The sequence below is a fragment of the Budorcas taxicolor genome, chromosome 10, assembly GCF_023091745.1.
Source record: "Budorcas taxicolor isolate Tak-1 chromosome 10, Takin1.1, whole genome shotgun sequence".
Taxonomy (NCBI): Eukaryota; Metazoa; Chordata; class Mammalia; order Artiodactyla; family Bovidae; genus Budorcas; species Budorcas taxicolor.
Genome location: NC_068919.1, coordinates 56,378,944 through 56,405,504, shown reverse-complemented (window position 1 = coordinate 56,405,504; position 26,561 = coordinate 56,378,944). Strand labels below are relative to the sequence as shown.

The window sequence follows — 26,561 nt, the reverse complement described above, 5'->3', positions numbered from 1 at the left end:
TAAATATAAAAACATTTTTAAGACATTATTTGAGAACAATTACTTGAGATGTGCCTGGAAACGTGTGCTCCATAAGCCAATATACTCTGTTATATAACATGGAGATCTTTAAAAAATGCACTGAACTTTTCATGTCATAAGATGATGATGGTAGAAACTTATTACAGTGCCATCCTAGCACCACTTGTGTGTCAGGTTCTTGGTGAATAATTTACAAGGATTCTCATTTAGACCTCACAAAAATCCTAAACCACATACTATATATCCATTTTACAGATGAATATAACAGTGACTCGGTGATGCACAGAACACACAGCCTCCCTGGGAACTCTGGAGAGGACATTAGAGAGACAGTCCCTGGTTCCACAGAGGACGCTAAGATGCTGAGGACATGAATGACACCCTGGGGTTACTGAAGCCAGCTCTCCTGATTCCCAGTGTAGTATCCACAAGTCCAACAAGATCCTGCTTTATGTTCAATTCCGCTATTGCAGTTAGACAGGCCTCCAGAGGAAACTGGCTCTTCAAGCTTGAACCTGGCTCAGCTCTGAAGCTCCAATAAGCTCATGCTATTGACACCCAGGAGTAGTCCTGTATGCTCTGAGGCACACAGATTCTAGTCTTGCTGATGCCCTGGAGACCTGCAGGGGCGAGGGTAAATCTTAGAACCATGGTGTCTTAGGATTGAAAGAAAACTTGCTGCAGCAAAAGCCAAGGTAACTGGCAACTTTGGGGGGAACCTTCAAGATCTTTTATTTTCTGGCACTGTCAGGCTTGGCTGCCCTCTGCTCATGAGTCTCCATGCTACCACCAGGGCTCAGGAAAGGGGGAGAATTTACATCATTTGTCACAGCACCTGAGTAGGGATGGCAGGTTCGAGGCCAGTTGGTGTCCTCAAGAGCAAAGCCGGCCTGTCTCCCAGCCTCTGATGTGTTTCAAAGAAGAGGGGAGAAAAAAAAGAAGAGGGAGTCACAGAGTCCCTCATGGCCTGACTGGAGCATGGAGGATACCTGCTGAGCTTGAGGACATGGGGTTCAGGTGTCCCAGGTGATTGGTTATTAATTGATAATTCTAGACCCAACAGTTATCCTCCTCATGCTTCTTAGGGTCTAAGCTCCAGTTCTTAGTGGGCATGTTACTGCCCATACAAAAGACTACATATCCCAGCCTCCCTTGCAGCTGGGCACAGTCATGTGAGTAGATCCTGACCAATAAGCTATGAGCAGAAGTGCTCTGTGGGGCTTCTGGGAGGGCTCCTTAACCAGGAGGGACACACCCTTTCCCTGGAACACTCTGTAGCCTAGAAAAGAGAGAAGAGGGCTGAGCACTAGCTTGGCTCTGAGGATGTGGATCCTGCCCCGAGGATCAGGATGTTGGAAAGTACTGGGTCCCTGATGACTTGGTAGAGGTGGCATGCTAGCCCTGGACTACCCATCAGACTTTTCTGCATGAGAGAATCATGCATTTCTATCTTGCTTAAGTCACTGAGCATCCAGCTCACAGATGAGGACCCTGAAGCTGAGGGAGCTCAGGGCTGTGTCCAGGGTTATGCAGTAAATAGTAGCAGATTCAGGTCCTGTGTCTCAAGATTTGATCTGGAAATAAGGAAATGATGGCAGCTCAGAAGACTTCACAGAAGTGTTTCCAGACTCAAATGAGACCACTGTCTATGAAAGTTCTTTTGCAAACTGTAAGGATCTGCAAAGATCCTTTTACAGATTAGGATGTTGAAGATAAAACAGAATAGTTATGAGGAAAAGAAATTACACATGGAATCTAGAAATCTGAGGGAAAATCCCAGCTCTGCCTTTCTCTTGCTGAGTGACCTTGGGTAGGTGGCTTCAAATCTCAGTTGTCTGACCACTGCCTCGGCATCCTCATCATGGGCTCTTTTGAGGGCACTCGGGGTGATGTGTGGGAGTGTGTGCACAGTGCCTCGTCCTGGGCTAACAAAATAAGAACTTCACATACCACACAAGAAAGAAAAGGCAAAATTAGCATAAAACTTCAAATATCCTACAGCTAAAACCTGTGCTCATCTATCATTAGAGTCTTCTGCCTTGGCTGGGTAAAAAAGCCTAAACATGTCATAGTGGAGAAAAAATCCATTTTCTTCCCACCAAACACATTGCAAGAAAAGCATTGACTATTCCCAGGTTGGTAGGAGCGACAGGACTACCCTGAAGGAGTAAAAGCAGGAGGCTTGGTGGAGACAGGTCAGCTATATCTAACATTTGCTATTCAGTACAAGTCAGTCTGCCCTACCAAGCACCCCCTCCAGCCTGATGGTCACTTAAAAATAATTATTTGTTTAGCTCTTGGTCTTAGGAACAGCATGCAGGAACTTTGTGGCGCATGGACTCCCTAGTTGTAGCAGTGGGCTTAGTTGTTCCGCAACATGTCTAGTTCCTAGACCAGGGATCATACCCACATCCCCCTGCATTACAAGGTAGATTCTTAACCACTGGGCCATCAGGGAAGGCCCTGAGGGTCACTTTTAGAGACTGGGCCAGCTGTCTCCCTGCCACTATGAGGGCCCAGGAAATGTAGGAGCATTGGGAGAATAAGAGGAAGCCCCACCTGGCCATCTGCTTGTATGCCTCTTCCGCCACGGCAAATATGTGCGGGTCCATGTCGCCCATGTTCTGCCCGCTGTAGGCGTGGATGATGGGATCTCCATATATCGGCAGCTGCTTGTAAGGATTCATGGCCACCAAGATGATTCCTGAGGAAAGATGTTGGATGTAGTGATGTCACCTCCTCAGGTGTTTTGAGAAACTTTCAGATCAGCCACTTATTAAACCTGCAGTGTGGCTCTGGGTAGGTCACTTTATGCTCTGAGTCTCAGTTCCCTGCTGATGTCACCTACATTTCTAGGCCACTCTTATGGTTAGACGACAGATGGCAATGCACTAAAACTGAGAGGCTCTTACCATCCTCAGCGTAAACATAATGATAATATTGCTCCAGTAGTAAACTTATTATATCCAATAGAAACTCAAACACAAGCTTTACCCACATACATTTTTTTTGGTAGTCCAAGCTTAGTTTTTGTTGAAGACTCTTCCCACCGAGAGAGTTCATTTTATAACAGATTCTCTAAGTTCAGATGTCTGTACCTTTTAGATAGAAATCTGGGCAAATGTTTAGGTGTGATTACACATTTTGGCAGAAGTCAACATTTCCAATATAAACATAATCTAAAACGTAATCAGGATGCTCTAGACAGCAAGTGTTAAACTTCAGTGTTATTCCTGCTCTCCTGAAATTGCTTTCCTTACCGCTGTAGGTGTAAATGAGTTTGGATTCTGCAAAACGGATTCTGAGATTGTGGAGCACTGCGGGCTCATGGAGGTAGCTGAGGGCTGTGAGGTCGTTCTCACCCACGAGGATGTCAGGATTTCGAAGTGGAGGCAGACATTCAGGATCAACGGAATAATCCAGCTCCTTTGGACAAAGATGAAATTAAAGTTCTGGAAGTAAAAGATTTGGAGTGTTTCTGCTGAATCACTGTTCTCTTTCCTATCTACCCCTCTTTGGCACTCTGGAAAACAAATGTATGTATAGCAGTGAGAAAATAATCTGACTTTTAGGAGCCAGGGGATCAAGGTATTGACTGTGTGCCCTAGGGTGTGTCACTTACCCTCTCTGGGTCTCTCTTCTGTCATCTGTGAAAAGATGGGCTAGACTGGATTGGGGATCCTCAGAACTATAGAACCCTCAATGAGGGGTGACAGGGAAGCCATATGGCCAGGGACCTGGGTACCCCATCCAATTTCTGACACAGGGGCTCTCTTTGTATGTGATTCAGCTGCTGGGTGCCACAAACATTTTCATTTGAAAACAAGGTTCTGTTGCTAACTGACTCAGTGATCTAAGGTCCACTGAAGCTCTAAAGTTACTGCGTCTCTGTATGAATGAAGTTGACATTCTCGGTGGTGAGGAGTGTCCAAAGGAGCCGATGTGGGTGTCTGTGGGCTGCTCCCTGTGCAGGTGATTCCTGTCTGCAGCTGCCTGTGTTCCCAGGGGCACACGTCTCCTGCTGCAGGGCTGCCTGTTTCCATCAGCCTCAGCCCTGGGCTGAGTAACTGGCTCAGGATGGCCCCTCTTCTGTGGGATTTCACCAGCCCATATTCTGGAAGTAACTGCCTGAGCAGAATAAAGGTCTTGTGGGTCTTGTAGGTGTTAGAGTATTAAGGGCCCTTTTTACCACCTGTTCTACCTTCCTGTACTTTCATTCTCAGCTTTGAGAAGTGACTTGAGCAAAGTCACCCAGCAGGCTTGCTTCTCTTCCATCTTCCACAAGATGCAAAAGGTGAGCCAGCTGCCCCTTAGCAAGAACTTGCTCTGCAGCCCCTGGGCCAAGTACTCTGCACTGGTTTCCATTTGATCCTCCAAGGAGGGCATGGCATCTCAGACTGAGACTTAAGGAGACAGATTCAGAGCGGTTAAGATCCTTGTCCAAGGTCACTCAGTTAACATGCGTCTGGCTGCATCTGACGCCTGTGTCATGATGCCTCCAGTCAGTGCTGGCAGGGGGTTTGATTTGTTGGGCTGTTTTCCATAAGGAGAGCAGCTCGGGGCAGTCCAGGACAACTGGGCACAGGTCCCCAGAGCAGCTGCCTGCTCATTATCAATGCAATTATGTTATGGACCTGCCCCAAACAGGCTATTCTTAACCTACACACTTTCAAGAATAAGATAAAGAAAATTGCTACTCATAATTTTTTACTTTTCCTGAGTTTTTCTGTTATCTGTTTTAAATCAACAACCTCCTTTTCCAGTTCGGCCACTGTGTGTGTGTGCATGCGTGTACATTTTATGCGTAAAAGAAACACAGAGGGAAAGACAAATGGAATAGACAGTCTTTGGGGGAGGGGGAAAATGTGAATGTGAAGAACGAGATTGACTGGGAGACAGAGGTGACATTTTCTTACACAAAGCAGGCTTTGTCCTTCATGGTACAGACAATGGGTTAGCTAAAGCGCAGTGCGGCCGCCTATCACCTTACCTGCCTCTCCCCCTCCTCCTCCATCCGGGCAGCTGGTTCAGGGCCAGGAATGTGGCCACCTGAAGCCCTGCTCATGTTACTAAAGCAGCACACTGCCACTGCAGCTGCCGCCCTGAGATTTTTCTCTCCAAAGCTATCTGATCCCTAATCAGATGACTGAGACCCAACAATTGCCCCCCCCCCCCCACCGCCCCCGCAGGAGTATCTGCTGGGAATGGGAAGGCTAAGTGGAAAGAACAGCATCTTGGCCTCATCCCCTGCATCTGCATATGTCCCCAAGCATGATCTCACCTGATCTCCAGCAGCCCTGTGAGGTCCTGCTGCTGCTAACTTCAGCTGACCTGTGACAAAGGTGAGGACTCACGGGCACAGACTTAGTGAGTGGCTGCGGTAGGACTTGAATCCAGATAGTCTGATTCTAGAGCATGTGCCCTTCTTAAACTGCTTTGTCTCCCTTCCCAGAATCTCAGGAAATGGCCCTCGAATCCAGGACAGTCTGACTGATGGGCAATATCATGTTCTGTCTCTAAGAGACATTTCCATACCTTGGAAATCCACTTTAATATTCACGTGATGTTCCCCAGACTAACTCCCACATCCAGATAGATCATGAAAATCCTTTGTCCAGCTCTGCACCCAAAGACTTGATTCTAAAAACTTAAGGTCAGCCTAGCTGTGGATCTAGTAAGATGTCTTTATAGCTCAATGACTCAAATAACTTCCTCTCCAAGTTTCTCATCTTCACCCAGTCTCTGTGCTGAGACTCATAAAACCAAAATAAAATCGTATTTCAGCATCCTCCCAACATTGCTGAATCCCCAGAAAGGCAGCGCAGAACACAGACCTATCTACTGTTTCTCACTCCGGAGAGAGACTCGGTTGATGTAGGAAACTTGATATCTTAAGATAGTGTGCGGTGGGGGCAGGGCAGGTGGGACAGACATAAAAATACAGCTGGATCCACAGCAGCAGCTGCCCCTCATGTGCCCACCCATGGGCTGCACCCACAGCAACATTTGCCTGTCCCTCCTGTATACACCAACGGTTCCTCTTTTATACATAGCCAAGACCAAGGACCCTCACCGTTCCATCCTCCAGCAGGAGTTGCAAAACTTTGTCACCAACTCTATAGTCCTTTGCTATTTCAGCAGACTTCCAAACTTCTTCAGAATCAGGAATCCAAACCCTGTTGTACTGACCAAGAGAATAAGACAGGTTTAATTTCAGCACTTTAAAAGCAAAATACAAATCGTTAGATGACTAGACTCAGGGAGTTTTCTCTCTTCACTTAGGTCAGTAACACTGGGCTGGATGAAGCACAAGCTGGAATCAAGATTGCTGGGAGAAATATCAATAACCTCAGATATGGAGATGACACTACCATTATGGCAGAAAGTGAAGAACTAAAGAGCCTCTTGATGAAACTAAAAGAGAAGAGTGAAAAAGTTGGCTTAAAACTCAACAGTCAGAACACGAAGATCAGGGCATCTGGTCCCATCACTTCATGGCAAATAGATGGGGAAACAGTGAAAACAGTGGCAGACTTTATTTTTGGGGCTCAAAAATCACTGCAGATGGTGACTTCAACCATGAAATTAAAAGACATTTGCTCCTTGGAAGAAAAGTTATGACCAACCTAGACAGCATATTAAAAAGCAGAGACATTACTTTGCCAACAAAGGTCTGTCTAGTCAAAGCTATGGTTTCTCCAGTAGTCATGCATGTATATGAGAGTTGGACCATAAAGAAAGCTGAGCACAAAAGAATTGATGCTTTTGAACTGTGGTGTTGCAGAAGACTCTTGAAAGTCCCTTGGACTGCAAGGAGATCCAACCAGTCCATCCTAAAGGAAATCAGTCCTGAATATTCATTGGAAGGACTGAGCTGAAGCTGAAACTCCAATACTTTGGCCACCTGATGTGAAGAACTGACTCATTTGAAAAGACCCTGATGCTGGGAAATATTGAAGGCGGGAGGAGAAGGGGACAGCAGAGGATGAGATGGTTGGATGGCATCACTGACTCAATGAACATGAGTTTGAGTAAACTCCAAGAGTTGGTGATGGACAGGAAAGCCTGGCATGCTGCAGTCCATGGGGTCACAAAGAGTCAGACATGACTGAGCGACTGAACTGAAGTTCACTAGAAATACTTTTACCTAATTTTTGCTTGTGACGTAATTTTTGAAAGTGAAAGTCGCTCAGTTGTGTCCAACTCTTTGCAACCCCATGGACTATAGAGTCTATGGAATTCTCCTGGCCAGAATACAGGAGTGGGCAGCCTTTCCCTTCTCCAAGGGATCTTCCCAACCCAGGAATCAAATCCAGGTCTCCCACATTGCAGGCAGATTCTTCACCAGCTGAACCACAAAGGAAGCCCGAGGTAATTTATTTTTAATAATTTTTAAAGTTTATTTGTTGGCTGTGCTAGGTCTTCACTGCCATGTGGGCTTGCCTGTAACTGGAGAGCAGGGGCTCCTCTCTAGCTGCAGCGCACAGGCTTCTCATTGTGGTGGCTTCTCTTGTTGCAGAGCACAGGCTCTAGGGCACTCAGACTTCAGCAGTTGCAGCTCCTGGACTCGGAAGCACAGGCTCAATAGTTGTGATGCACGGGCCTAGCTGCTCTGCGGCATGCGGGATCTTCCTGGATCAGGGATCAAACCCGTGTCTCCTGCATTGGCAGGCAGATTCTTTACCACTGAGCCACCAGGAAAGCCCCTGAGGTAATTTTTAGTGCATCTGCAATGCACCAGGTCTAGCTGCTTCGTGTCAGAAGTAACAGAATTCCCAAAGCCTCCTGAATATATCTTGAAAAGAAAAGGAAAGCCTGGGAGGGGAAAGGAAATCTGTGAGTCCCTTAGTGGGAAGATCTGAGCACTGTGACATGAGTTGAAGCAGAGGGATTTGTTTCACCACTAATGGACTATGTGGCTCTGGGCCAGACACTTTTCCTGCTCACTTTTCTTATCTGCAAAATGGGCACAAGACTTACTTCATAGGTTTGCCAGGAAAATTAAATAAGACTGTGTAGCTGTGTAGTTGATGGCACTTTGTAAAATGCTGTGGAAGTATTGTTCCAGTGGTGTTATCACAGTCTTACCACACTGGTCAGCAGCCAGGGATTCCCTCCATGGGAAGCGCAGAAGTTCCAAGCTCAGTTTCCCACTGGGCTCTGTGCTGATGTACAAGTCCTTAGGCTTTTGAACCACACTGCTATGTACTGAATTGTTCCACCTCCCCAGACTTCATATGTTGAAGCCTTAAACCCAATGTGAGTGTCGTTGGAGACAGGGTCTTTAAGAGGTATAATTAAGGCTAAAGGAGGTAACAAGGCCCTGGTCCGATAGGATTAATGTCGTAAGAAGAAGAGATACAGCAGAGCTTGCAAACACACTCTCTCTACCTGCATGCATAAAAAGAAAGGCTATGGGAGTTCACAGTGAGAAGACAGCTGTCTGCACCAAACAGAAGACCCTCACCAGACACCAACCCTGCCAACACCTTGATCGTGGGCTGTCCGGCCTCCTGAACTGTGAGAAAATATTAATACACCTCTGTTGTTGAAACACCCAGTCTATGATATGTTGTTATGGCAATGTAACAATTCACACTCATACACTGGGAAGCAGGCAGCCTCACTCTCCAGAATCCACCAGTGGTTCCTGAATGCTGCTTGAGAGAAACACAAAGTGACTGCCATGTCCCTACCAGGCAGCTGTGACAGGACTCTGCGAGCCATTCTTCTCTCTCCTGCATGCATGCCGTCAGCATCATACACTGACTGCGCTTGCTTTGACCAGGACCCCACATCTCACATTCTTCTATGGTCATCCATTCATTTATTTGTTTTTTACTCTCTTGTTCATTCATGCATCTAGCCATTAATTTACAGATTCAACTCCTAGGCATCTATCATGTATGTGTCTGGCACAGTGCTGGTTTGTCAACATGGTCTTTTTTACCAACTCAGCCAATCTCTAGCCTAGAGCTGTATGCGCATATGTGCATATTTGCATCTCTCAGCTCACCTATCGGTGGTTTCTAGCAATGGGGATACAGGATACCCCTCTGCCCTGAGACATAACCAGGCCAAAAGGAACAAGAACTGGGAAGCACTCACATGGAGAAATGAAGCAGCACTTAAAAAAATTCCTGAATCCAGAGGCTGGATAGCTCATAACCCATCCCAGATCTAGATGAAGCCTAAGAGGCCATCCAGCATCTAACCCTCATTTCCAGAGAAAACTAGCCTCAGGGACTCCAGGTTCCCCAGAAGCAGACCTGAGATGAGCAACCAGTTCAGGCCGGTGCCTACAGTGGCATCTCTGTTCTACCTCCTTATACTCACAGGCCAAAGAAATGCTGGTCCTCTGGCATTGTCCCTCACCAGGACAGATGGACTTTCTGAAGGTAATTGTCAAGTGTGTAAATTCTTGTAACAGGCAATGTTTGTGCCTTTAGGAGAGAAAGTCAAGGCACTTTTGCCTAAGTGCCTGCCATCCTGCTGAGTAGAGTCCCTGGTCACTGAACTGGCACCGGCACCATCCTTGACTCTGGGGACAGTCACGCACAAGACACTGTCCTCTGTGAATCTCTGCATCTGGACAGCTGAGAAGGCAAACGTCATGACCAAATGATGGCCTGGTCTGACATTTGGCCCGTGGCCTGCTGATCCCTTTCCACCATGGGGAAATATTTCTTTAGGTTGAGAGATCATACTTATTTCAGTTACATAAAATTCTGGGCAATAATTATGATTTTTCATTCTTCTTCACTATGATTCTATATATTCTCTATATTTTGCCTATTTTATTTTTATAAGTAATGTAAATCATAATCAGTTCAGTTCAGTCGCTCAGTTGTGTCTATCTCTTTGCAACCCCATGAATCGCAGCACACCAGGCCTCCCTGTCCATCACCAACTCCCAGAGTTCACTCAAACTCAACTCAACGTCCATCGAGTCAGTGATGCCATCCAGCCATCTCATCCTCTGTCATCCCCTTTTCCTCCTGCCCCCAATCCCTCCCAGCATCAGAGTCTTTTCCAGTGAGTCAACTCTTCACATGAGGTGGCCAAGTACTGGAGTTTCAGCTGTAGCATCATTCCTTCCAAAGAAATCCCAGGGCTGATCTCCTTTAGAATGGACTGGTTGGATATCCTTGCAGTCCAAGGGACTCTTAAAGAGTCTTCTCCAATACCACAGTTCAAAAGCATCAATTCTTCGGTGCTCAGCTTTCTTCACAGTCCAACTCTCGCATCCATACATGACCACTGGAAAAACCATAGCCTGACTAAACGCACCTTTGTTGGTAAAGTAATGTCTCTGCTTTTGAATATGCTATCTAGGTTGGTCATAACTTTTCTTCCAAGGAGTAAGCGTCTTTTAATTTCATGGCTGCAGTCACCATCTGCAGTGATTTTGGAGCCCAAAAAGATACAGTCTGACACTGTTTCCACTGCTTCCCCATCTATTTCCCATGAAGTGATGGGACCGGATGCCATGATGTTCGTTTTCTGAATGTTGAGCTTTAAGCCAACTTTAAAGGCAAATATGGGACTTCCCTGGCAGTGTGTAAGACTTTTGCAAGGGGCACAGGTTCGACCCCTGGTCAGGTAACTAAGGTCCCGCATGTATGCACCATGGCCAAAAGAAAACAAGGCAAAAATCAAAAATATGTTTACAAGAAAGACTTGTACATGAACATTTCATAGTAACTTTATTCATAATTGCTGAAAATTAGCCTCTGTGTCCATGAGAATAAAAAAACATAAAACTGTGGTATCCTCATACAATGGACTACTACTTACCAATAAAAAGAATTAACTACTGATACAAGCAAGAACATGAGTGAATCTCCAAGTGTTAGACTGAGTTAAAGAAGCTGTACACAAATGAGTACATTCTGTATGAGTCCTTTAAATGTCGTATTAGAACAAGTAAAACAAATATAATGTGAGGAAAAACTCAGAACAATAGTCACCTCCAGGTATGGTGGATCCAGGGAGGTACTCTTGTGGGCTATGGCAACATTTTATACCTTGAAGGAGTTTTGGTTAATAGGTGTTAAGCATTTTTTCAAACCTCAGAGGATGTACACTTAAGATTTGTACATTTTGTTGTCTGGAAATTTTACACAAAGAACTAAACAAATATGGAACTCTTGGAAATTCCCTGGTGGTCCAGTGGTCCAGGACTTGGCACTTCCATTGCCATCACTCAGGTTCAATCCCTGGTCGGAGAACTAAGATGCTGCAAATCATGTGGTGTGGCCAAAAGCCGAAAACCGAATATGGAACTGTGAACAATGTACATACTGAAATATTTAGGAGGACATGGATCGATGTATGCAATTACCCTAAAATGCTTCCAAAAATAAGATGGGCTGAGGAGTGGACAGAAGACTTGGAAGGATGCACAGACGCGATACAACAAATACAGTCAAATATTCATACTGCAATCTAGGTGGTGGGACAGATGCTGACTGTAAAGTTTTTTCAACTCTTTTGTATACTTTAAATCTTCATAATAAGTCGTTGAAGGAAATAAAGAATAAGTATAAAACAAAGATTCAGGTACCAGGACTAGACTAGGACAGAGTTGGTTGAGACACACATTTATTAATCTATTAGTTAATATAAGCTACCTCACTTATCAAACAAAAATGTATGTATATCCTTGGTTTGATTATCAATCATGACTCCCTAAGTTATCTAGGTTGCTTTAATTCTTGACAGCTAGCTAAGAGTAGGAGCTTGCTGAAATGTGGCATGGGGTGAGTAATATTTGTGAGTGGGGTGGGGTGGGAGGGAGGGAAACACAGAGAGAGAGGAAATGGAAGAATGACCCAGCAGGGACTTGCCTGGTGGGCCAGTGGCTAGCAATTCCACACTCCCAATGCAGGGGGCTCGGGGGTCAGGGAACTAGATCCCACATGCCACAGCTAAGAGCTCACATGCCAAAGCTAAAAGATTCCATGTGCTGCAACAAAGATCGAAGATGCTACATGCCACAGCTAAGACCCAGTGCAGCCAAACAAATAACTGAATATTAAAGAGCAAAAAAGAATGACTTGGCAGGGACTTCCCTGGTGGGCCAGTGGTTAAGACCTCATGCACCCAATACAGGGGGCTGGGGCTCCATCCCTGGTTAGGGAACTAGATGCCATATGCCGCAACTAAGACCCAGCACAGACAAATAAACAAACAAATATTAAAAAAGAATGACCTGGCAGGTGATGACACACACTTAGAAATACACACCCATGCAAACAGGTGGACAGAAGCCTCACAAGCACAGACACCCACACCCACACTCCACACATACTTGTAGCCATGGGCTACTGTTTTTCACATCAGATCTGCTATCGAAAACATTATTACTAACTTCATAAAACTGAAATCACTAATATTTTTATGATAAAAATAATTTGAGACTATCCCATTTATCAAGAGTTGGCCACTATAGAATTTTATAGCTAAAAGTGTTCCGGGAGATTGTCTTTTCCAAGTTGTCGGTCAAAGTTCTTTTTAGAGATTGCTTCAAACGAAATGGTGGTAGCCTACCATGTTCTGCAGCTGAGGTCCCCCAGGCCTTTCCATGGAATCCTTGGGCTCTGAGAAGTGATGCAAAAATCACTAAGCCAACCCAAGCCCTTTGTTTAGCTGATCCCCAAACTCCAGCCCAGAGAGGTCAGTAACTCACCCAATACCACACAGAGCATCTCAAAGGCCAGGACTCCAGGGAGCCAAAGCTTGGGACTCCTTCTTTGAACTACTTGTTAATTAAATGAGCCTACCTAGAAAATAATCCTGAACTCTCAACTGCAACCGTCTCCTTGAGAGTGCACAGGCTGGTTTGTTTCAGCTCAAAGTAGCATGAAATGTAACAGGTCGCGTGAAACCAAAGTCTGTTTTTCTCCAGCGTGAACACAAATGTCCTCCTCAGGCCTGGACCCCCAGGCTGCCCACAACCCACCAAGCCTGGTGTCTCCGCCGGCAAGGCTGTCAGCTGTTTAGGGCCCTGCAGCTGAGACCCAACCTGGTAAGTAAACATGCCCAAGTTTACCCAGTTCCACCTCAGTTACACCCATTAGGTCCTGCCCTCCTGCCGCACATTCCTTGACCCACAAGGCCACACTTCAAAGCAGAGAGAGAGCTACCTTTGCAGCGTTTGGACAAACAATGTGACTAGCTCTCATATGACCTCCCCAGGATGGCTCCTTCCTATTGGAGCAGGTGCCCCTGGACTTGGGCACCTGCCAAGCCCTCCAGGGCCACCTGCAGTGGGGCTGGGAGAGAGGAGAGGCCCACCTCCCACAGAGTGAAATCATGGTGTGCCCCAGCCCAGAGAGAAGGCAATGGCACCCCACTCCAGTACTCTTGCAGGGAAAATCCCATGGACAGAGGAGCCTGGAGGGCTGTGGTCCATGGGGTCACTAAGAGTCAGACGCAACTGAGTGATTTCACTTTCACTTTTCACTTTCATACATTGGAGAAGGAAATGGTAACCCACTCCAGTGTTCTTGCCTGGAGAATCCCAGGGACGGGGGAGCCTGGTGGGCTGCCGTCTATGGGGTCGCACAGAGTTGGACACGACTGAAGCGACTTAGCAGCAGCAGCCAGCCCAGGAGGCTGGGGAAGGAGGCAAAGACTTCAGGGGTCCTGACCCTTAGGAAGTGACACGTCCCCAGGGACAGGCCGCATCCTTCCCCCACACATGCTCAGACGAGATGAGTGGCACCTGCTCATGCCTCCTGCCTATTTAAGGGATCTACCGGCATCAGGCACTGAATGGCTTGGAGACTTTACACGGTGTGTAGGGCGCTGGGGGTCTTCTTCCTCGCCATTCTGAATTGGAAGGGAGTCTCCACACTCTCGGTCAGCCAGGCCAGAGCAGTGGCCCCACACTCCCTCTCTCCTCCTTCTCCACCTCGGCCATTCCTCCAGGCTCCTCTCTGCTCCCTAGCCTCCTCCCGTGTCTCCCAAGGTCCTCGTGGCCTCTCCTCATGACAGACTGTTTCTGGAGCTTTTCAGCCATGCCCACAGCTTCCACCACTCCCCTGGCACCATGGAGGCCTTCCAGCCCAGATCTCTCAGTGGGTCTAGACCACATTTCCACCTGTCTCCCGTGTGTCACCCCTTAAATGTCTTCTGACACACAAATGCCAGGCTCAAGTGATCACTATACCAGCCTCAAATGCGATCTTCCTCCTCAATTCTCTTACTTCTCAAATCAGACACCTGGGACACCACTGGGCAGCCCCACCTGCCTTCCCTTCACCCCTAACAACCAAATGAACACCAGGTGCTAGAACGCCTACATCTTAAACAGGTTTCACCTGTGTGCCCCATCCACTCCCCCATGCCACGGGCACAAATCGGTTCCCCTGTGCTGCCCCCACCAATCTCCTGACAGGTCCCACAGCCTGCTGAGTGCTTCCTCAACCAGGCTGAACGCTTCCTCAACCAGGCTGAACGCAGGGTTTCTGTGGACACACAGAGTCCTTTACCCACACCTGAATTTCCATGAGTGGGGCCCAGCAAGATGAAAACTAAAAGTGTCCCCTGATGGATGGTGGTAAACATCCAGGCCTGGGAACCACTGTCAAGCCAGTTCTCCTACTCAGGCCTCACTTACCTTCTTTTTCAGTCCATCCCCTGCTTGCTGCCACCCAAACCACTAGCAGTTTCTGGAACATGCCAAACTCTTCCTGGCTCTTTGCTGTGTACTTTCTGTTCCTCCACCCACAGTGTCACCCATCCTCTCCCCCGCAGTGAGCAAACTGCTCTGAGCAGTCGGAGTCAGTTTAAGACTCCCACATGTGGCAGTTGTCCCCCTCCCCACCCACTATACCCGCCACCCCAGGCAGGACTGGATGCTTCCTATTTAGAGCTCTCTCTGCCCCTTCCCTGGGTTTCAGGTAGCTTCCCTTCTCCACCACTGGCATGTGAGCTCCAAGGGCCTTGTCTCTGTGCCCTGGAACTCAATACAGTGAATTCCCCATAGCTAGCATAAAACATAAAAATACCTACTGAACAAAAAAATCAAATTCCAAGTAGTCTGCACAAATAAACTTGGTATTTTAGTCTTTACATCCCCCTTTTTATACTCTTTTGAACTACTCACATATAATTTAATTTTTTTCTTTTTTGGCCACACCATGCAATATGCAGGACCTTAGTTTCCCAACCAGGGGTTGAACCCACACCGCCTGTATTGGGAGCGCAGTCTCTTAACCACTGGACTGCCAAGGAAATCCCTATTCATATATAATACAATAGATAAATAAAATATGATAGATAAATCTAATTTTCCAGAGTGGTTAATGATATATAGATGTCTAAAAGCTATTTAGAATACCCAAATGGAAATTACTCAACTCAGCTTTGACCTTATTTTAGACTGAGGCCCTGGACTGCATTTCTCTTGACCTTGCATGTCTGAGTCTCAGCAGAACTTCTGTGAAGATGCCTTGTGAATTCCTCAAGCACAAGAAAGAAAGAGATAGGTAAAGGATAATATAACTTGTGAATCTGTGGCTAGGACCTGAGTCCTGATTAATTAGAAAGAGCAATTTAAGGTCTTTAGAAGCATGCTATTGAGCTCTACTGCTGCACCCTGCATTCATCACTGTCACCAATATCTTAGATAAAAAAACCAGAACACATGTGTATCAAATACTCACATAAAATGATGAGCTAAAGATGATCAAGATACAAAAACAATTTTTTTAAAGATTCAAAAAGGTTTTGATAAGCTGCAGAACACTGATGGAAAATTAAGATGGAAAATTAAACAGGAATAAATGTGACATCCAATGGTTAGGTACCAAAAATTAACTGTATTCCAATAGGATCAATATTAAAAAAACAACTAACCTCTATTAAGCATTATGTGTCAGGTATTGTGCTAGGGATTTTACATAAGTTATTTAATGACTTGTGTAAAAATCAATGAAAATGACTGGCAAGACTTAAATCCATTCTATGGGTGTGGAAACTCAGAGAAGTTAAGTAACCTGTTCAATGTCATCCAGTTAGGAAGCAGCAGAGCCAATACTTAACCCAGTCGCTGTGTCAGTGCATTCCAGGAGCAGCACACAGCAGCTCTGCTTAAAACAAACAGAACACGACTTAATGCTCGCCTGCACAGAGGGCTGCTCATAGGAGGCTGCAGCCCCACAAGTTCCACAGTCCTCTGGCTGAGCAGACCAGACCTGGAGAACAGTGCCACTAAGACGGGCATCAAGGAAGTGAAACTCTTCCAGAGAAAGGTGGCCTTGATGGTGACGGGTCTGGAATGATGCTGTGAGAAAGAGCTCGGTAGTACTGTCACTCTCCTAAGCTCCCTCAGTCCTGCCACACCTCATTCTAAAGAGCTCCATGTCTTAACTCCACCACCCAGCCTCAGGTCGACCAGTCCCTTCTGAAGCTATTCCATGCCTGGTGCCTTTCTATATCTTCAAATTTCAGTCCTCCACCAGTTCCATACCTTCAGTCTGTGATCATGGCCAGGTGTCCCCTCTTGCCCTCACAGTTTTACTAACAGAGAAGCAATGCCAAGGACATCCTGGAGGCCAAACCTAAAGATGCTTCCTCAGCCTTCATTCTCCTTGACTCCTCTGCAGCTATAGAACTGACTGCCGAATTGTTATTGATATACATGGTCTTCATACTTTGCATATTTTATTTGTTTATGATCACACAGCAGATACATTCTTGTGTCCTCATTTTACCATGTTGTTATGAACTCTTCATAAATAGCATTTTCAATGGCTTCACTATTCTTTTTTCTGTAATTCACTTAACTCCAGCCCTATGCTGGACATTGGGGTTGGTTCCATTTTAGTTATTAGAAGTAATGAGAATAACTAGTTATTAGGCGGTTATTTGATCTGATAAATAACCAGATGTTGGAGGAGCTAGCTATGAAATGGATGGACTTTCCAAAACTCCTCTGTGTTGTCGGGAGAAAGGTCAAATCCCTTGAAGATGATGAAGGTGGTTGAATAGGTGGTAACAGTAGGATGTATTAAGAGGACAGGCTTTTAATCCTAGCTTGATTGCGTCTATGTAACCTTAGGCAACTTACTTGACTGATTTGTAAAAGTGGGATAGCAATATCTAACACATGGCCTTGTTTATTCAGATTAAATGAAAGATGCTCTGAGGATAAAGTTCACAAACCTCTGAGGATGGCATCTGGCACATAAGAAGTGCTCAGCGCTATAAGATAAAAGCAACCATGATCCACACTGTCTTTGTCATGCCCATAGCTCTTTCTGAAAGCAGAAAAACTCATTCATGCACACACACATCAAACATTTACTGAGTGAGTCCCTGTTCTCTAGAAACTCTTGGTTAACAGGGGAGAAAGAGTTAAGGAGCTGCTACATCATCATGAAACGTGCCTGGATGGAGGGACTGGCTGGAAAAATTTCTCAGAAGAGGCACTGCTCAACAAAATACACAAAGTAGTCCGAAATACACAAGTAGTCCATACAACTCAAAATAAAATAAACAACCCAATGAAAAAATGGGAAGAAGACATCCATAGATATTTGTCCAAAGAATACATACAGATGGCCAATGGGCACATGAAAAGATGCTTGACGCTGCTAATTATTAGCAATTAATTAATAATTATTGGGCTTCCCCGGTTGGCTCAATGGTAAAGAATCTGTCTGCCAATGCAGGAGACAGAGGAAATGTGGTTTCAGTCCCTGGGTTGGGAAGATGCCCCGGAGAAGGAAATGGCAACTCACTTTAGCATTCTTGCCTGGGAAATCCCATGGACAGAGGAGGCTGGCGGGCCACAGTCCATGGGGTCACAAAAGAGTCAGACACAACGTAGCTACTAAACAACAACTAATAATAATTACTTATTATTAGAGAAATGCAAATTCTCATTTTACCATTATGAGGTATCACCTCATAGTGACCATACTGCCCCTCATCAAAATGTCTACAACTAATAAATGCAGGAGTGGGTGTGGAAAAAAAAACCTTCTGACACTGTTGGTAGGAATATAAATTGATGGTCACTATGGAAAACAGTATGGAGGTTCCCTAAAAAATTAAAAATACCACTACCATATTATTCAGCAATCCCAATCCTGGGCCTATATCCGAAAAAGATGAAACCTCTAATTCAAAAGGATACATGCCCTGCAATGTTCATAGCAGCACTATTTATAATAGCCAAGACATGGAGACAATCCAGTGCCCATCAACAGATGACTGGCTTAAGAAGATGTGTTTCTCATACACAGACACATATTCAGCCATAAAAAAGAATGAAATACTTCCATTTGCAGCAACATGGGTGGACCTAGAGAATATCACCTTAAGTTGGAGAAAGACAAACATTATACCACTTACATGTGTAATTAAACAAATAATACAAATGGATCTATATACAGACTCACATGGGAAACAAACTTATGGTTACCACTGGGGGAAAGGAGTGGAGAAGGGAGAGATAAACTAGGAGTACAGGATTAACAGATCCAAACTACTATACATAAGATAGATAGGCAAAAAGGGCTTACTGTATAACACAGAGAACAATATTCAATATCTTCCACTAGTCTATCAAGGAAAATAATCTGAAAAAAGATATATAACTGAGTAACTTTGCTGTACACCTGAAACGAATACAATATTGTAAATCAACTGTACTTTGATTAAAAAGAGAGAGAGCGCAGAGGCACTGCTCAAATTGAATTTGTAAAGGTAAGGCTCTGGTGAGCAGCACAGACAGATACTGTACCAGGGCACAGAGTGTTGAAGCTGCAGGAATGCACTGCAGGGCAGCAGGAAGTCTGGCAAAGCATGAACCAAGGTAGGAGCTGGCAGGTGGCTCCTGACAATGCGGGGGGGGGGGGGGGGGGGGCGGCGGGGAGGGGGGCTTGTGGCTGGTTGGTGAGTCTGAAAGTGACAAGGGCCCCAGAGAGGCTCAAGTAGAGGATGGCCAGACCGGTTTTTCTCAGAGAGATTTCAAATAGTGGAGCTGCTGAACAGCAAATGCCCTGAACATTTCTAAGGCATATTGCCAAATAGATTTTGAAAAGGGGTGGGTCATTTTACACTCCAACTGGCAGCAACTACTCTCAACACACTACGTCGCAGGAGCCTCCTTTCTCAGAACCTCTTCCTGTGGTTCCCACGCCAGGCCTCCCGTGTCCTCCGCCATGCGGTGGCTCCATCTGCCTCGCCTCAGCCTCCTCTCCCTTCCTGAGGGGATGCAGCCCTAGCGTCCTGTCTTGGCTCTCTTTCACCTCTTGCTGAGGCCCTCACTGCCTGGGCTTCAGTGTCTACCTCTGGGCAGAAACTCCTGGCCCATCCTCTATACCAGGCTCCAATCAGCCAGGGCAATGCCCCCAGGAAGCCACTTCAAACACCTCAGCCTCTGCAAACCTTGCCTTGTAACTTCCCTAATGTCTCCTCCTCCTGAAGTCGATGCGTCAACAGCGCCACCCTGCTTCCGTCATCCAGACTCTAATCTCACGCCAGTTCTTGGCTCATCCCTTCCCGCTCAGAGGCCCCAGCTCAGTCTCTCTTCTTTATCTACCTTTACATGCTCTCTGGACTCAGCCTGCATCCTCCACTTCTAACACTGCAGCCCTGATTCTTTCCCGGACATTTAGGATGACCTGAGAACTCAGCTACCCGACTCCAGCCTCTCTCCCAGGGGCACAGAGTCCCATGGTCACCGCTAGCATATCTGACTTCCTAAAAGACCCCATTCAAAATCTTCATTGGAGTATGAAGCTCTGACCTAACTCTTTGGCAGTCAAGACTTTCCCCTTCTCAGCCCCACCCCTGAGCAGGCACCTCTGTGCTTTCCAGGCCTCAGCAAATTGAATTCCTTGACAGTACTCACTTCTCATTAACCAGAAAATTTCTGGGATTTCCTGGTGGTGCAGTGGAAAAGAATCTGTCTGGTGATGCAGGGGACATGGGTTTGATCCCCGATCTGGGAAGATTCTACATGCCAAGGAGCAACTAAACCCATGCGCCCCAACTACTGAGCCTGTGCTCTAGAGCCTGGGAGCCACAACTACTGAGCCCGTATGCTGCAGCTATTGAAGTCTGAGTGCCTAGAACCTCTTCTCTGCAATAAGAGAAGCCACCTCAGTGAGAAGCCTGAGCAGCACAATGAAGAGTAGCCCCTGCTCGCCGCATCTAGAAGCACTAAAGACCCAGTGCAGCCAAAAATAAATAAATTAAATTAAAAAAGAAAACTCCTCGAGGCAAGAGTATCACTTAAATTTTTTTCTACCCACCCCCGCCCCCAACCCGCCAAGCAGGAAGGTGGGAGGGAGGGAGTGATTGGAAGCAAGGGAGAGAGTGCAAGATTTTGTCTCAGTTTAAAGAAGAACTCTTTGACAAAGCAAGTTCACTAAAACCTAAACAGGGAGCTTCACAGATGGGTAGCTCTGAAACTGACAAAGTGGAGGCTGACTGGCTACCGGGAAGAAAGGTAGCAGCTTACGGACACAGGACTTACTTGGACACAAAATGCGTGGAGATGGCCATCAAGGAGCCTTTTGGCTCTGGGAGTCTCAGTCTTTGTCCATCCAAGCTCACCTCTAGAAAACTCGTCCATAGTAGTTTTTCTACATTGTGCCTGGTACCTAGCTGGTAATAAATATTTCTAGTGTGAGGCACTTGATGACAGGTGCCCTCACATCCCTGTATTTTTGCTTCAAGAAAAACTTACTTAAAATGGATTAATCAAAAATTTTTTTCTCTGTCCTCCAAAGTAGCTTCCAAGAATAGTTTTGTTCAAGAATTTTCTTTTACCTTCAATAAGTTGAAGCCTTAAGTAGCATGGTTGAATATCTGATGACTCACATTCTCCCAGGTAAAACTATTCCAACACTGCCATTTAGAATTCTGGTTAATGGAAATGCATTAGAGAGGGAAATAGTTTGGTTAACTTGTGTTTTTACTATTAACTAAACAAAGTGGAAGAAAAAAAGTTGCTTAAAAAACTAAAACAAAAAAATTTTTTAAACTAAAACAAATTTACAGCTATTATTTCTACAGCAAAAGTGTCTTTATAAATCTAGGGCACATGTCAGGGGAAATTGTTGAATTCTAGTCTTTTCCATTTGAATACTGGGGACCAGGGAACACAGATTTCCTCCACTTCAGTAGAGGATGGCATTACAGCGATTTGATTGGATTTTTTTTTTTTTCAGAAGGGCCAACACTTTCACACTTAGTATTTAACCAAGCTCATCTCAGAAGATTCTGGGCACCGTGTGGGAATGTTGGCCTTCCTAGACTGGGGTGGAGGGGGGAGCCCTCCGGTGGCGAAGAGGAGGTTTCAGAGGAATGCTCGAGTGATTCCCAGAGTCAGAATGTAGGAATTCTAGAAAACATCTTGAATGCTGCAGTTCGAGCTTCTGTGTCGAGGTGTTCAAAGGGGCTCCCAAGAGGAAAGATTATGGATGTTCTTATTCGCCCATGTCTGAGCTTTCTAAGTCTCCATGGACAACTCTGATTCCACCTGTGGCTCAGGAGGAGGGGCCGAGAGGCGCAGGAACAGGACAGACACGCGACCCCCCCGGAAACCGAGAAGCTCGAGTCCGGAGCAGCAGCCTCTCGCACTCGGTCTTCCCAGGCCGAGGGGACTGGCTGCCGGGGGAGGGGTGGGGAAGAGAGGGCCTTCGCCACGGTCAGGGGCCGGAGCCCGCGAGGGGGCGACGCTCCCCGGACCCGCAGTTCCTCCGCAGCCCCTTCCCGAGGCGAGAACGCCAGGTGCACAGGTTTGGCCCGGCCGCCAAGTACAGTCAGCACTAGCGCCTGGCCGCTGCCCTCCCGCGCGCCCTCCCTTAGGTCTGGTCCTCCCGCCTACCTTCGTGTATAGCTCGGCCACCGCCATGGGCAGACAGGGCAGCTCGAGGGCTGCGGAGATGAGAGGCTCGGGGGCTGGGCGGGCGGCTCCGCGGCCCAGCGGAAGGTAACCGTCCTGCAGGCCCGACAAATTAGAGCCGGGTCATGCTGTGGGACTTTTCCCGCAGCCGAGAAACTTTCCCGAGTGCTGGCGGCGGGAGAGGAGAGCAGTCCCCGATTGGCCCTTCCCGGCCCACCTGGCGAGGCCTCGCTGTGATTGGCGGGACGGGGGCTGCAGGCGGGGCGCCCCGCCGCCCCGCAGGTTCCCGCGGTTAAGTGGGTGCACCTGGCGGGGTCAGAGAGCGCTCAGCCAAGAACTGGCCCGCTGGGAATTCGCTGGCTCTCAAAGCAGGAAAAAGGTGTGTTCCGAAGCGTTCCCGACCAAGTTTTAGCTTCTTTAGGTCTCAGCGTGCTTACTGGAAAGAGCACAGGATAAAACTATTTGCATAGAAAATCCAGGAGAAACACTAGAACTAGTCAAAGAGTTCAGTCAGGTAACCATATTCAAATCAGATGTTAAAATGAATAATTCTCCTGTGTATGATCAATAGCCAGTTAGAAAATATGATAGATAGAAAATAAGATATTTGTAATATCAACGAAAACGAGGTATCCGCTTGACAAAAACGCACTTTGCCTTTGTGGAGAAAATGTTTGAATTTCTTTTCAAGGGTCAAAGAGAAGGTCGGAATGGGGAATCATGCTGTTTTCATGGATAGGAATATTTAATATTGTACAGGTGTCAGTTCAGTTCAGTTCAGTCGCTCAGTCGTGTCTGACTCTTTGCGACCCCATGAATCGCAGCACGCCAGGCCTCCCTGTCCATCACCAACTCCCGGAGTTCACACAAACTCATGTGCATCGAGTCGGTGATGCCATCCAGCCATCTCATCCTCTGTTGTCCCCTTCTCCTCCTGCCCCCAATCCCTCCCAGCATCAAAGTCTTTTCCAATGAATCAACTCTTCCCATGAGGTGGCCAAAGTACTGGGGTTTCAGCTTTAGAATCATTCCTTCCAAAGAAATCCCAGGACTGATCTCCTTTAGAATGGACTGGTTGGATCTCCTTGCAGTCCAAGGGACTCTCAAGAGTCTTCTCCAACACCACAGTTCAAAACCATCAATTCTTCAGCACTCAGCTTTCTTCACAGTCCAACTCTCACATCCACACAGGACCACTGGAAAAACCATAACCTTGACTAGACGGACCTTTGTTGGCAAAGTAATGTTTCTGCTTTTGAATATGCTATCTAGATTGGTCATAACCTTCCTTCCAAGGAGTAAGCGTCTTTTAATTTCATGGCTGCAATCACCATCTGCAGTGATTTTGGAGTCCAAAAAAATAAAGTCTGACACTGTTTCCACTGTTTGCCCATCTATTTGCCATGAAGTGATGGGACCGGATGCCATGATCTTAGTTTTCTGAATGTTGAGCTTTAAGCCAACTTTTTCACTCTCCTCTTTCACTTTCATCAAGAGGCTTTTTAGTTCCTCTTCACTTTCTGCCATGAGGGTGGTGTCATCTGCATATCTGAGGTTATTGATATTTCTCCTGGAAATCTTGATTCCAGCTTGTGTTTCTTCCAGGCCAGCATTTCTCATGATGTACTCTGCATATAAGTTAAATAAGCAGGGTGACAATATACAGCCTTGACGTACTCCTTTTCCTATTTGGAACCGGGTCTGCTGTTCCATGTCCAGTTCTAACTGTTGCTTCCTGACCTGCATATAGGTTACTCAAGAGGCAGGTCAGGTGGTCTGGTATTCCCATCTCTTTCAGAATTTTCCAGTTTATTGTGACCCACACAGTCAAAGGCTTTGGCATAGTCAATAAAGCAGAAATAGATGTTTTTCTGGAACTCTTGCTTTTTCCATGATCCAGTGGATGTTGGCAATTTGATGTCTGGTTCCTCTGCCTTTTCTAAAACCAGCTTGAACATCTGGAAATTTATGATTCACATATTGCTGAGGCCTGTTTGGAGAATTTTGAGCGTTACTTTACTAGCCTGTGAGATAATTGCAATTGTCCGGTAGTTTGAGCATTCTTTGGCATTGCCTTTCTTTGGGATTGGAATGAAAACTGACCTTTTCCAGTCCTGTGGCCACTGCTGAGTTGTCCAAATTTGCTGGCGTATTGAGTGTAGCACTTTCACAGCATCATCTTCCAGGATTTGAAAGAGCTTAACTGGAATTCCATCACCTCCACTAGCTTTGTTCGTAGTGATGCTTCCTAAGGCCCACTTGACTTCACATTCCAGGATGTCTGGCTTTAGGTGAGTGATCACACCATCGTGATTATCTGGGTTGGGAAGATCTTTTTTGTACAGTTCTTCTGTGTATTCTTGCCACCTCTTCTTAATATCTTCTGCTTCTGTTAGGTCCATACCATTTCTGTCCTTTATCTTTGCGCGAAACGTTCCCTTGGTATCTCTAATTTTCCCAGAGAGATCTCTAGTCTTTCCCATTCTATTGTTCTCCTCTATTTCTTTGCATTGATCGCTGAGGAAGGCTTTCTTATCTCTCCTTGCTATTGTTTGGAACTCTGCATTCAGATGCTTATATCTTTCCTTTTCTCCTTTGCTTTTCGCTTCTCTTCTTTTCACAGCTATTTGTAAGGCCTCACCAGACAGCCATTTTGCTTTATTGCATTTCTTTTCCATGGGGATGGTCTTGCTCCCTGTCTCCTGCACAATGTCAGGAACCTCCATCCATAATTCATCAGGTACTCTATGTATCAGATCTAGTCCCTTAAATCTATTTCTCACTTCCACTGTACAGGTGTCAGTTGTACCCAAATGAATATATAAGCCTAATATAACTGGAATAAAAATCCCAGCAGGACTTTTGCAGAATTGCAAAGTGGTTTTATATTTTGGGGGGCTTCCTTGGTGGCTCAGACGGTAAAGTGTCTGCCTGCAATGCGGGAGACATGTGTTCAATCTCTGGGTTGGAAAGATCCCCTGGAGAAAGAAATGGCAACACTCTTCAGTACTCTTACCTGGAAATTCCATGGATGGAGGAGCCTGGTTGACTACAGTCCATGGGATTGCTGAGTTGGACATGACTGAGCAACTTCACTTTATATTTTTTATGGAATAAAAGTCTGTGTATAACTAACACAATTCTCAAAGAACAAAGAGGAGAGATTAGCCCTACCTTGTATTAAGGGATATCACAAAGCCATTAAAACTGTGTGATACTGTGATGGGAATGAATACATGAATAATGGAACAGAACGGAGTCCTCCAGCATTATATAGTGGCCTAGAGAACCTGATGGGGAAGGAAGAGATTATTTAATGGAAGGGTCATTATATAGGGGGAAAAAGCAAGTGCATGGCAAACAGTACATCCAAAAATAAACTCCAGATGGATTCATGATTAAAACCTAAAAGCAAAACCAGAAAAAAAAAAAAAACAGGAGTAGTATCTCTGCAGTGCTTGGCATGTGGAAATCTGTGCCCCTGGCAGTGGAATGGCAGAGTCTTAAGCACTGTCTTAAGCCAAGGAAGGCGGGGGCAATATCTTAACTGTTGGGTTAAGAAAGAATGAGTTAAGATACAAAGTAGCAGAGCTATAAAAGAGAAAAATTATAGATTTGAGGTCATCAAAATGAAACATTTCTGTTCAGTAAAGAACACCATTCACACAAAAAAGGCAACAGGTTAGGAAATATATTTGCAATTAAAAAAACAATATCAACTATATAAGAAACTATTGTAAATTGGTTAAAGAAAAGATGAAAATTCCAGTTTTAAAAATTGGACAATTGGTAGCGGAAATGAATAGGCAATTTGTGTATGGAGATACTCAAATGGCTGGTTAGCATATAAAGACATGTCAACTTTATTAGTAGAGAAATGTAAATGAAGATATCACTTTGCTCCCATATGATTGGGAACAATGTTTAGGTTGGACAACATCATATGTTGCCTAGGATGTGAGGAAACAAGAACTGTTTTGCTCACACAGCTGTGGGAACTACACAGTCATCCCTTGGTATCCAAGAGGGGACTGGTCCCAGGACCCGCAAAGATACCAAACTCTTCCATTGCTCAAGTCCCTTGTGTATAATGGCATAGTATTTTCATATAACCTATACATATTCTTCTTATATATTTTAAATCATCTCTAGATTATTTATAATACCTAATACAATGAAAATGCTGTGTAAACAGCTGCTGGAAATTCAAGCTTTGCTTTTTTGGAAATTTCTGGAATTTTTAAAAAAAATGTATATTTTAGATCTGAGGGTGGTCGAACCTGTGAATGCAGAACCTGTGGATATGGAGAACTGACTGTACTGATACTCCTATTCGAGAGATCAATCTGAGAATATTTAGTGAAAATAAATTCAGGCAGAAAAGCTTCTCACATAGTCTCACATTGTCACCCAGAGAGACAGTTAAGTAGATTTTCATCACAACACAGTTGTATATCAAAGAAATGGAAACACTTAAATATCCATCAAAAGGGGGGATGAGTGAGTAAAATCATGTGTGCTTACAATATAAAACTGTACAGCTTCTAGTAGGAGTGGACATGAGCTACCTATACCACTTAGAGAGATATGAAAAACAATGCTGAATAGATGGCTAGCACAAGTCATATATATTTTAAACTCACAAAAACTGCAATACTATATGTTA

At 45.5% G+C, this 26,561-nt stretch overlaps 1 protein-coding gene across 1 annotated transcript in view; it reads right to left on the bottom strand.

Annotated features, from left to right (window-relative positions):
* MYO5C (myosin VC) overlaps positions 1-21,934 on the bottom strand; it is a 116,538-nt gene extending 94,604 nt beyond the window's left edge. The window contains exons 1-4 of the mRNA XM_052646544.1: positions 21,878-21,934; positions 6,095-6,205; positions 3,282-3,447; positions 2,581-2,725 (exon numbers count right to left, since the gene is read on the bottom strand). Coding sequence (XP_052502504.1) covers positions 2,581-2,725; positions 3,282-3,447; positions 6,095-6,205; positions 21,878-21,904 — 449 coding nt within the window. The 5' untranslated portion in view covers positions 21,905-21,934. The remainder of the gene's footprint in view (positions 1-2,580; positions 2,726-3,281; positions 3,448-6,094; positions 6,206-21,877) is intronic.
* Between the last annotated feature and the right edge of the window lie 4,627 nt (positions 21,935-26,561).